The sequence below is a fragment of the Anopheles darlingi genome, chromosome 2 (genome assembly GCF_943734745.1).
Source record: "Anopheles darlingi chromosome 2, idAnoDarlMG_H_01, whole genome shotgun sequence".
Lineage (NCBI taxonomy): Eukaryota > Metazoa > Arthropoda > Insecta > Diptera > Culicidae > Anopheles > Anopheles darlingi.
The window spans coordinates 93,699,402-93,712,381 of record NC_064874.1 but is presented as its reverse complement, the minus strand read 5'-3'; the positions used below and the strand labels follow the sequence as shown (position 1 = coordinate 93,712,381).

The window sequence follows — 12,980 nt, the reverse complement described above, 5'->3', positions numbered from 1 at the left end:
TTTGGTGCCAACCGGGCAACAGAGTGAGGATTCCGAATTGTGTTTCGCGCCGCCGTGGTCTTGTTCTTGTTGGTGTGCCGTACGGTGTGTTTGTTTGTGACCTACCCACACTAGCAGCACCAAAAGCAGCAACTGGTGCTCTGTTTGCTATCTGCTCCACTAGAAAGGCGTCATTCGAATCTAATCCGACGGCGAAAGCAGGAAACCACGAGCCAATGTTTGCGCGTTCCCGGGTTCCCGGGTTCAAGTGTTGCCGTTGCTGCCGCTGCTGTGACTGTGTTTGTTTCGATCGATTGCCCGAGATATCGCTATAGCGTGTGTTCAACCGGCTGCTCGCCAACGCCGTGCGTCAGCTGGCTCACAGTGAACGTGATAAACCATGAACCTCATATGATGAAATATCGTTGGCTTTGTGGACGGCCCGCCTGCCAACAAGAGTGGTGCATTCTACGATGCAATGCATCGATGCAGCTGCTGAGCCCTGAACCATTCGAAGGGGGCCCGGTCGAGCCCCAACATTCGCGACAACGCCGACGCGATAAGAAGCGACACGATAAGAGAAGTTGATCCATACTGCACTTGACCACCAGACCAGACGTTTGATGGTTTTTTTTATGCAATGGAATCGTTTTAAAAGAGTTTTCGTTCGGTTTGGTAATTCCGGATCGCCTTCTGATTTTGAGCGACTAAACCCATTGGTTGACCCCACTTGTGACCGACAAGGAGCGTATCGTAACGAGGGGAAACCGAAAGCCACCACACTGAACTGGGAAGTATCGTTCGAACTGGCAAACGGGTCGCAATGAATCTGCTGAATGTTAATCGCAATGGCACTTGCGATCGCCGAGTGTCGCACAACCGCATTTTCTCTTCGATCACTACGTTACTTGCCAGGAAGGGTTTCAGCGGAAGGGTGGAAGGTCAAGGCGTGATGGACGTGAAAATCGTGCATTTGCATCGCTTACTATCCAGCGAAAAAAACAGTAATGTTGGTATCGATGGTCGATCGTGGTCGATCGAGGGCCAATCGAGAGGAGCTCAAAGTGTTATATGTTGCATTACTGCACTGGCTGCTACCGAAAGGGGCTACTCGCTGGAAGGTTAGATTAGGCAAAGGAAACGAGACAGACAAACAGGCAAAGAGCGTGTGTGTGTGTGTGTGTGTGCCGGTGTGCTAATGTGTGCAGCGGAGGGCAATGCCATGGCGAACGGGTCCTGGTGCAACCCTGGTCGATGGGTGCAGTACGGTGCAGTGGGCGCAGCGGCTGCAGCAAACACGTGAAGGAGAACATAAACATGCCACCTCGTGCAACATGCTGCACCTAAACTCGCCGAGCGAGAGTTCGTTTTGCAGTTTGCGAGCGAGCGCAATTGCACAAGCGCTGAGCATTGCGTTGCCGAGGTGGCTGCAAGGATCGTACGCCTCAGTGACGATCGAGGTGGGCGGAATTGTGATGAATTTTCCACCATAGAGACCAGAGCCGCGTGCGATAAGCGTGTTCCCGGGAGAAGTGCTGAGCAAAAACCACATAATCTTGACGATGACCATGACTCTGAGCCGAGGAAGATGGCGATAAGTACGTGCGCGCCAACAGTGAGAAGCGCCTAGTAGTGCCCGCATGTCTCATTCTGAACGGAAATTGAATTATAAATTCGTTAAAATGGAGCTGAAGAGCCCTGAGGGGAAGAAGCTAGTTCCAACCAACTACAGACGTATTATGTTCTCTTCTGACCTTGCTGGACCTCCAATTCGTCTGAAAATTTTATTCCTTGGGGGCATTCCGCAAGATTGACGTTCACAACGTTGGCATCAATCATTGTGAACCTAAAGCGTAGTCTTCATCGTTCTTACTCTTTACGATCATTCTTGTAGGCTTCGACTTCCGCCGTTCTAAGAACATCCCGTCGTAAGACCACAGCTAAACCATTAGCTGACCGCTACAGGGGATAAAAACAACAACAAAAATCTGACCAGCTGGCAAGCAGCAGCAGCAGCGGCTAGTCGATCTGCATTAGCTGGTGGGATAATTAAAATTATTTAATGTCTGCTCCCTGCCTCACTCGTTCGACCTCCTCCCTTACTTCGCACTGAATCGTTCAATGTCAAACACCTTTGCGCACATATCTTCGCTCCCAGCTCAGCCGCAGGTGGCCTCCAATTAGATGTTCGGGCTACGCTTGCTCACGCGATCAGATTCTTTAAATCGTACTCTCAACCATCTTCTCCCATTCGTTCAGCAGAGGTTGTGACGATTAGGCTCCGTCTGTTGGTACGATACCGGCTCGATGTTCCATTACAAGGCGAACTTAGAGCCCCTCCCGGTCATGGTTCGCTACGCATCTTAACGTTGCTCCTTAAGCGAGCAAGTGTTCCCTCGTTGGCGCGGATTTAATATTCAAAACGCAAAAATAACCAAGCGATGGTGTGTTTGCTGTTGCTGCATTTACGTTTGCTGCCCTTGCATCGATCACCGGGCACGCGCGCGCACGCGGTTCAATGGAAATGCCATAACTCATGGCGCTCGCTGGGCGCGTGACGACTCATCAGTTTTAGTCTTTCCGTACCGGGACAACGAAACGCCTTGTTGGCGTGCCTGTGGAAGATACACAAAAAGGAAGTATCGATCAAATGTGTCACTCGTGCAACGGACAAACGGGATCGCAACCTCCTTGAAAATTAACGAACGATCGATTGATGACAGCAGCAGCAGCAGCAGCAGCAGCGGAGATACTCGAAAGATTGTTTTGCACAGTACTTTTTCCGTACAGTGTTATCGATCACATCAGCTCAACAACGCCACGTGGTAACACTTAGCCTTTCGCTAACCTTCTCATGTCAACAGGTGATGTGAAGCTACTCGTGGCATTGCCATCTCTAGCTGATGCTGCACTTTAGCATTCGCTTTGACGCTACCACTAGTCGCCATCGATTGTATGCAGTTACTTAAAGCCGACTCGTGACATTTCTGGTCGACTACAATCAATCACATTGCGGGCACAGTCCTCCGGACATTCCACCATTGGACTCATTGTAGCTGCCAAGAACTCTCGAGCCGATCGGTGTTCCCACGAACATTCATTGCGCTCGTGATTAGGTCACGTCTTGGTGTCACGCATACGACGGTGACGACGACGATGCTGGCGTCTGCCGCTGTCTGGCCATACGATTACCGTTTGATAAGCATGCCCGCCGTTTCTTCTGTCGTCATCGTTCCGGGTTTCATCAGGAGCATGTGCTGGGTGTGTGCGCGTGTGTTTGATAAAGCACAAGTACAATCTAAACCACTTCAACGTGTGAGATTGATGTAGTTGTGCTGCAAGTGCACACGGAAATGTGAATCACGGGGTCCTGACTTTGACCGCCATTAGGCGGCTCTGGAAGAAAGGCACATAATATGTAGATTAGTACAGAGTGTACTGCTGTTACTGGGTCAGTTGGTCACCCATGACCAGGTTCCCATTGTTTTCTTGTGAGGCCCGATTGGCTCACGAATTGTGTGATTGATTCACGAATAGCCTCGACTAGCTGCGAATCATGGTGCCCCCTTGTTGCAGCAATCGCAGCTTCAGCTTCGGAACCCACCGTTCCCCGGTGATAGTTGACAGCAGGCAGAGTGATGTAGAGAAAGGTGAACGCTGGAAATTGGCCAACTTAAGCTCTGAGGTCACGCAAGCGATCCGAAATCGTTTCGCCTTTGCGGGACCTCAAGTGATTGATTGATGCAAGAATAGACACGCAGCTTTTGGAAATCAGCCTTGCGCCATTCCGTCGAGATAACCATCGCGCAAATGATGGCGATGATGGCGAAGTGTGACGGTTAGTATATGTCCCCATTTGGATGTTTTCTTTTTTTGTGTCACTCACTACCTCGTGAATTAGTCCCTTTAAATGGAGAATGTATCGATGAGTCTAACAAATTGAAAGGACATTCCATTGAAGTAGTTCATTATCACACGATACGCATCAGTGGGAGACACGGAACACAGTTGTAATTACTACAGCCCTCCCACCTTAGTTGACCCTCTTTTTACCCTTGCCGACGGTCGATTGGTGTTAATTATTCATCTGCATCATGCGCTATGACTAATGTCGGCGTTGACGTTATGCATGTTTCCTACTAGCTAGGTCTTGCCGTGCATTCTCATACCGCTTCAACCCTTCCTGCCAAGACGGAGACCAGAACTCCATAGAACTTTATTAGAAATGATGAGTTTTACCTTTTGCTAATCAGTATCCAATCCCAGTGCATCGCATCACAATCAGCTGTTTATGGCCCGGTGCCCGGTACATATCTTAGCATATCAAACCATTTAGGTTCGGATTGCACGCTACGCATGATCGGCCTACGTAAAGAGCTTCCCGGAAGTCTACCAGTGCCTGCGCGCAACACCAACGGGCAAATCACTGGCGGCAACAGAATGACGTGATCTTCGTCAGATCGAGCCGCGATCGGGGGTGAGAGATTAGAAGAACAGCGAGTATGCGCTGGTGTGCGCATTGAGCACGAATTTACACGCCGCATTCTAATGCCATTTTATCGCCCAGAAACAATCTCCCTGTTTGGGGCCGAGGTGCAGGTGCAGGTAATTGTATTCAAACGAGATCACCAGTATGTCGGTTACATCGCAAGCAAACAACTCTCCCTTGCGGCCTGAAAACGTGATGCCTCTTCCTTCTTTCCACCGATTTCGGCTGCACGTTCCGATCGGTTTTGATAGCCCTACGCCGATGGGCGATAGTCTACACGATTTGCTCCGGTTTGCCAATCGCTAGTGGTAATTGTTTGTAAATAACGTTCGACTCGATCGTTCGATCACAGTCTGCCTCTCCTGTGGGAATCCGCGGAAGAAAATCTCGGCTCATGGCGGGGAAGAACTGTTTGGTGGGAAGCACAGGAGGAAGCTAGAGGGCGAGCCTTGCGCGCAGCTTCACTTCCCATAGTTCGGGCCGGTATATCAGTTTCAAAGTGCCAAGATTCGTTTATAATTAACTGAAATAATTGTTGCAATTGTTAGATCGCAATCTTACGAGAAAATCACCCAGGTGCTGCTTACAGTAGAAGCGTGGCAGGGTTACCGAGAAGTAAAGTGAATCTACGAGTAGTTGCATATAAGTGCCAATCAATCGTGGGAGAGAGTTGTTGAATGCATAGCAGGCGAGTAAGACATCCTAGTAGACTCAGCTCGTCGATTGTAACGATTCATACGTAACCTGTCATCGAGTACAGGTCTTCTTTTGATCCTGTTGATAATCCTCTCTACGATGCACGAGTGGAATGTTCTAATATTATTTCTTGTCTAGATATACCTACAGAGGACAGCTTTCAATACGATGATACTCTAGTGTATTGGGCTAGCACCATCTATTTAGTGTGTGGAAGTAGTAATAGCGTGAAGTGGACTAGAGAAAGTGAGGTCGGTGAAAACATTCTCGTCATTTTACGACTAGAGCGTGCCAAGTGAAGTGCTAGATGCTCTTAAGATGAGCATGCTGAGGAGTGAAATTCGTGTGGAAGGTAAGGTGGCATCAGCCGCCTCGGCAACGATCGAGATGACAAGTCCGAGAGGGCCAGCGCCGGCCACAGGAGCGCCCTCGGCATTCAGTAGCTGCTGTCCGGCCAATGGCGAGAGCTCCTCGCTCGACGACTCGATCGAGCTGAACGACAGCCAGGAAGGCGCCAACAACAACACAATGTACCATAATAGTTTGCTCGAGGCGCAGGATTACCGCTTCCCGAAGCGGCCACCCGTCGACATCGTGTTTCGCGACATTCGATACAACGTCAAGCGGTTCAACATATCGAAGGCAAAGTTTGGTAAGTTCCTTAGTAATCGTTAGTTGACACGCGCCTGAACCTTAAATCACTCACTGTGGGAGAGGTGGGAGAGGGAAAAGTCAAGGCCATAGAACGGGTTGTTGTCTATTATGTAAACATCCCAATCCCAACGGATGCCGATTGGCTTTCCGAAATCATTTTTCTCTCTCGTTTTATCGAAAGCTCCCAAGCAGCTGTTTAGCATCCTCGATGGTTACCCTGACCTTCGAAGCTGTAGCAATTCCTCTTAACTGCTTGTACCACTTTACGTTTGAAGGTAACTGTCTTCCTTACTGATAAACTGCCTGTTAGCTCTGCCCTATCAGACAGTCGTCGCTGACAGGGTTAGATAAGAAGTTGAAATGCTTTCAAAAGCTCGCACAACATGCAAATTAGAGAAGCAAACCGGATCGGTTCCGGTGCTGTGCCATGAGCAGCTGTGGCATTTGCAATTCGAACACTCGGACTTTGCCATCGTTTTTCACGCTCATCGCCAATGAAAAGATGCTCTCTAATGACTGTTATTGCTGCTTACCGATTAGCGGCTTGGAAGTGACGAGATGCAACATGGTAGACTTTCGTTCACCATCATATAGAAGATGCCATTCCCCCCACCCAGATGCATTCCCATCACTCATCCATTATACATTGACCGATGCAATGCTGGCAAGAATCACCGTAAAAAAGGTCTGAGCCCGCAAGTCATTAGTACAATAAATTTAGTAAATCCCCGCGCCATAAACCAGTCACGACGGTGGCTACCAGCTTGGTAGTGATTGAGCACCAGCACCAGCCAGCCATCCGCGGCTACCGATCGGTCCGTGTATTCTTTCTTCATAGCCCATCACCATCATCAAGTAAATCAATAAACGTTTCTAATGGTCGACCACGCGTCGAGAGCAGCACGATCGAGAAATGCCTTTGACTCTTGCATCTCGCTTCGATCCAAGCAACCGTAGGTGAGGTGATTCCAGCTCGGGAGCGTATGCAAAACAGCAGCTCGACACATTAAACTTAACTTTCAATCTCTCAGTATGGTTTTACTGGGTTAAGCGTTGGACGATGGTTTGAGCTCGGTCATTACCATCGATCGGTTCTGGTTACTGTGAGAGCTGGACAACACGCCATACACGTGATCATGCGCGGTTTTATCAGATGGATTCTCCATTTTCTTGCGGAAAATCCATCGATGTATCGATCTGGAAGGGCCATTCACCGGTCTAGGTATCCCTTTGCGAGTTAGGAAACTCCAAATGTCAGGTCTACAAAGTACCTTCCGCTACAATGTAATTACTAGCTGTAAGACAGATTAGTCAATCTTTCAAAACCCTATTTCAAGTGAATCATCGCAAGAATTTCCTACCACGACCAGGCAATTTGGTATGATGAAGATGAAAAAACCAATCGCCACACACGGTAGCTGCAACAAGACACCTATCAGGAGTTCTCGCCGCGTCGAAACATTAGCGCAATATGTCAAGGTGGGCCTGCCACAACGTGGGCTCTAGCCTAGAGCATGTGTGTATGGTTGGTAGCGAGTTTGCGAAATGTTCTGAACCATTCACATTCTGAGAGAGTTCTGATAGACTCCGATCTTGGGTGATGGTGGTGGAATTATGTCCTCGTTTGGTATGTTTCGCCTGGCCACAGACCACCGTAATTTACTGTTAGTGCTCAAGGTGCTCGAGTTCTGGTCGGCTTGCAACAGCAAAAACGCATATGTTGGCGAAGTTACTTGCTAACACACTACCTACGTCGAGGTTATTTACTCCATCGTTCGTTGCTTGGCATTCGATTGTTTGCTGAGGCGTTCGATGGAGATATTTTTTTCTTAACTCTCCTAATTTCCTATCTTTCGTTTGCTACTGTTGAGTGACCATGCGTATCTCTCGCAATGGCGCTCGCCGTAGACGCCCAGACCCTTGCGCTTTGTGTTGCAGCGCATAACGATCGATAATTATAGAGAACTTTCCATCGCTTCACGTTTGTCTATTGGTTTTTATGTGTGCAAAAGGGTCGTCAGCTTGAAGGCAAACCGTTGAGCAATCGATAGTAATGAGATATTATTAGATCGATTGACCATTCGAATGCGCATCCTTCGCACCACATACATTGTTGCCGAAGGATGGCTAAACAAATTAATCGTCATCACGGGCAATAGGACCACGGATCGCACACTGATCCATTTCTATAGTTTGCACGATTATTCGCGCGTTCGCAGCTAGGCGATTGCAACACTTGGCGGAGGAACTTGTTTTTAGGAGCCATTTGAACTTTCATACAAAAACCCCCCAAAATGCAGGCAGGGATCCCGATAGCAGTCCGGTCACATTACCAAAAAACCAGTTTCGTACAGCTCACTGGCGAAGGAAACCGTCAGGAATATTTCCAGTTTTAGCCTCCTTGTTGTTATGCTCCGCATATGCTAAGCAGCCAGAAAACAACGGTAGATGCCAATAGAAGCAGCGTCCTCAGCTCTGTTCAGCTCAACCGCGCTCAGCACTCTGTAGCAATCGACGACGTATTCACGCGCAAAACCCGACTTAAGATACGGTTTGCATCGATCGATTCGGACATTCGACCTAATAATAGCGAAATGGCGATCATCATCGCCAATGCCACGCCGCTCAGGCCTGTGCGACGACAGTACATATCGCGCCTTTAGCAGACTGGTTGACTCTTGACCTCAAAAAAGTGGAAGGATTTCCACATAATGTCCATCCGCGCCTAATGAGCAGAGAATGAATAGGACATGCTCTCGAGCGGCGACTCACATCGCGTTAAGCTCTTGTCTCGTGGTAAAATATGATATCCCGATGGACATGTTCGTGCTGGATCATGTTTGACCAATTTCTCACTCCTCGGTCCTTGACTCCGGTCCTTGGTCCAAAGCCCTCGTGAATCATGGATGGAGGATGATGGAATTACGGAATTAATTATCCACATTTATCTACAGAAGCGAGTTTTACGTTTGTTGATCATTGAAATGTCGATTCTTAGCGGAAAGCAAATTAATAACTATACAACATGCTTGCGTCAGCCCACGGGTCAGAAGATGTCGTCCATGATCTTTGAAGAATCAATCAAGCGATCAAGTTTCGCGAGGTACAATTGGCAGCACGAGAAATCGTTTACACATTCTTTTGATGCCTTGTTCTTCGCCTAGTAAGTTCACAAACAGCATTCCTTTGTGACGATCAAATATTGGATTAAGCCTCTCTTTGATGTAAAACCGAATCCGGTGGATTGTTCAATGCGAAGTTCACCGGAGGTTGAGCATCGTCTGGTGGTCTCAAACATAACCTTGGCATCGATCAAGGGAGAGGCAATTGTGTCTCAAGCAGCGCCCCTCTCTGCGAAACTACCGTTATGCTCGGCTGGTTATGCATTCAACGAACGAATTGACCATCAATTCGTCATCGTCAATCATGTGCTCTCTATGTGTCTGGGTGTGTTTGGGGAGGGATGGAGCCGCATCTCCGGCCTTTGCTCTCTCTGCATTCGCCGGCCGTACGAAGAGCTCTGTGTATGCCAATGTCAACACACCACCAGAGGCACCAGACAACATCAAGGTGGTCGCGTGCGATCACAAGCATTAGCGACGAGAAGATTCCATGTCGAGAGGGAGGCAGAAGGAGAAGTTCAATTGGAGTTCAATTAAATCGAAAAATTGACCCACAACCTGGCCTTCGACGGTGCACTTGGTGCATGGTTTGCAGCTAGAGTGTCTCTTCACATTAATCGACATGGTCTTTACGGACTGCTTTCAAGCGAATTCTCTACCCTCTCCCTGTCCTCTACTGCGGTCGGATTCAAGGCTGAAACCGGAAAGAAAGTTGCACCGCCCTGTGCATCGCACTTCGGTTCCATTCGGATGCAGATGCAATTCACGGGGGCCTTTTTTCCTGCATGACGAGGCACTAGCGATGTCCCGACCGCTGCAGAATGCAAGAGAGAAAACGCGGAAAAGTGATCCCCTACTTTCTAATGCACTAGTCGCCGGTCGTGACTTGTTTTAGGTGCCTGTTCCGCCACTCGTTTAGTATCGATTGCCGGGTGACGTGTGTGTGTGTGTGTGTGTGTGTGTGGCGCGAATTGCATACATCTCCCATCTAGAAGAAGGTGCACTTCCGACAGGTCGGCCTCTAGGATTGTATGGCGTGCGGTCGGACTATGAATTGACGGACGTTACATCACTCACATCCGATAACGCTTCCGCCGTCTGGCCTCTGTTATGTTGTTGCATCTAAGCCCCAGCGACATCAGCCGGCGGTCTCCGATGGCTAACCGGAGCTAGGAAGTCGGAAAAAATAGTCGCTATAATGACGTGACGTGCCAATGTCGCAACTGCATCGATGGAAGGCAAGCGCTGTGGAGAACCTCGTGACTTGTAAGCGGGTTTGGAAGTTTAGACACTTTCGCATGTTGTTTCTTTTTTATGAAAAAAAAAAAGAATATAACGGATTTCTGTCTGCGAGAACCGGTTTTCGATTAACTCGGACCCAATATCCCTGGGTTTTGGGTTTAGTCCGTAGTTTGAGGGATCGATTTAATTGCTCTTAGCGTACGAGGCCCCAATCAACTAGGCATTTTCAGGCGATGTTGGCAATTAGAAGGGAACTTTTCGGAAACCTCAATGCGTGATTTAAATTCGAAACGCAAGATTATGGCTACGAATCTGTTTGCTGATCGTAAGTCAGGAAGATATTTTAAACTGCTTTTGGACCAAACCAATTTTATTTTGGTCATGCCAGTCGTTCGTCGCAATAAAATCACGTCGAAACGGCGTGCTAACCGCCGAATGATCGATGACTATTCGCTTCTCCGTCGCGAATGCGATATCCTCAACCGAATCTCATCCTCTGCAGTTGATACTCCGTTGGCGGAATGGAATGGCGATTTTATACGTTTTGGAAGATCGACGCAGTGATGCTGCACAACCCCGAGAGACACCATTCGTTGCTCAAAAGTGTTGGTATTTTCGTGACGTAAATCGGCGCTACAGCCACGGCGCGATAACCGTGGAGCGTGAATTATGATAAATAGCAATTTGCGAAGGAATGTTTTGAGCTCTTTACTAACCCAACACGCGTTTCGTTTCTCTCTTCTTCGTCGTTTCAGAATCAAAAGACATTCTACACGGGCTGAACGGTTCGTTCAAGTCGGGTGAGCTGACAGCGATTATGGGTCCATCGGGTGCTGGCAAAAGCACGCTGCTCAACATAATGGCTGGCTACGTGTAAGTATCGCACCTCGTCGTCTCGAATCGAGAAACCTGTCTAGCTGTCTTGACTAGTCTTCGATTGATGTGCTTCCTTTTGCTTCTCATCCAGCTCGTCCGGTGTCAGCGGTATGGTGCAGGTTAATGGGAAGAACCGATCGCACAATTCGGAGAGCTTCCGGAAGCTGTCCTGCTACATCCAGCAGCATGATGCCCTTCGGCCTTGGTTGACGGTGAACGAGGCCATGACCTGTGCCACGCACCTGAAGCTCGGATTCGGTATCCCGATGGCGGAGAAGCGCAAGTTGATCGAGAAGATTCTCTTTATGCTGGGGTTGGAGCAGAAGGGCAACACACCGACGGTTGGACTGTCCGGGGGTCAAAAGAAGCGGTTGGCCATCGCCCTCGAGATGATTAACAACCCACCGATCCTGTTTCTGGATGAACCCACGACGGGACTGGACAGTTCATCCTGTACCCAGTGCATCTCGCTGTTGAAGCGGTTGGCCGAGGATGGACGGACGATCGTCTGCACGATCCACACACCCAGTGCGCTCCTGTTCGAAATGTTCGATCAGCTATATACGGTCGTCCAGGGACACTGCTTCTACCAGGGTCCCACCAAAGAGATGCTGCCGTTCCTCGGTGATCTCGGTTATCACTGTCCCAGCTATCACAATCCCGCCGACTTCAGTGAGTGGCAGCCTAAGGGGGGACCAACCTTTTTGGGACAATCGAACGTTGCTCTAATACTATGCTTTCAAAATCCCTCTTTCTTTGCATCGGCGATCACATCATCAACCGACCCTTGGTTACGTCCTGTGGTGTGAGCGTTGAACGTTGAAACCCAAATCTCCTACTGGCCGCGAACCTCGACAGTGATGGAGATAGCAGTCGGCGAGTATGGTGCGGACGTGGGAAAGGTGATCAAGGCGGCGCTCAAGAAATATTACGAAATCAGTAGCCGCTGCATCGAGCTGGATTCGGCGTTTGACGATAACGGTAAGTGAAGGCAGACAAGCCCTACAAAGTCTGCGAGTCTGCGAAGAATCGATCGCGACCTGATCCTGCACCGGACATCAGCCAAAGGTCAATGCGATCGATGGTGTTTCTTTGTTTGCAGACATACACACACATACACACTTCTCGGACCATTTCTGGTTCAGATCAGGTTGACCTCGGTGGAACTTCCAGTCCATACGCACATTGAAAGGGTCCACCAAAAGAGGGACGGGCCAAGAAGAGGTTTTTAATTACTGCGACCGCGACCGTACGCGATTGTTGCAACTGCGCGGACCGCGGTATGCACCCGTGGTTGCAATGTTACGCCACCGATCATGATCTCGTCTAAGGTGTGCTGTAAACCCTTAGAAGTACCTTTTCGAGGCTAAAGCAGAAACCTTCGGATCAATCATTGAACTGGTCTTCTGGTGATGGTGAGTGCTGCAGCCAACCAAGGAACTGTACTTCTGCGTGCCACGCCATCGAAACCACACCACGGCATGCAGCAGTAGCATATGTTAACCGATTCGGTAAACATTGCGCTTCACTTGCTCACACACAGAATATGAACCTCTGTGTCATAGGCTACGTCAAAAGAACACTTCCATGACGATCTGCGGCTCGCTCTCTCCATCTGTCGATGGCTATTGATTACGATCCCGTGCGGTTTGTGAGGTGTTTGTCCAAAGACAGCTTACGCCAATCCGTGTAATTAATTCCTTCATTGAGAGAGGGGCATGCAAACAGCAGCAGTTCGCGCGTTCGAGTTCGCCCTTTGACCACGGAAACCGTACACGACACCGATTGGGGCACACCGTGGTCAACACTGCTCCATGGTGCCATGCTACATTTCGCACGTAATAACTTTGAATTGGCAACGATCTGCCAATATTTGTGAACCCCCGGTGGGGACATCGTGTTTCATCCGGTTCGTGTTCGCC

The 12,980-nt window shown here is 49.1% G+C and overlaps 1 protein-coding gene across 1 annotated transcript in view; it reads left to right on the top strand.

Moving 5' to 3' along the window:
- Positions 1 to 4,245: 4,245 nt before the first annotated feature.
- Positions 4,246 to 12,980, top strand: part of LOC125950127 (ABC transporter G family member 6) — a 28,532-nt gene continuing 19,797 nt past the window's right edge. Inside the window, exons 1-5 of the mRNA XM_049677798.1 lie at positions 4,246 to 4,584; positions 5,303 to 5,816; positions 10,938 to 11,055; positions 11,150 to 11,730; positions 11,917 to 12,039. Coding sequence (XP_049533755.1) covers positions 5,483 to 5,816; positions 10,938 to 11,055; positions 11,150 to 11,730; positions 11,917 to 12,039 — 1,156 coding nt within the window. The 5' untranslated portion in view covers positions 4,246 to 4,584; positions 5,303 to 5,482. The remainder of the gene's footprint in view (positions 4,585 to 5,302; positions 5,817 to 10,937; positions 11,056 to 11,149; positions 11,731 to 11,916; positions 12,040 to 12,980) is intronic.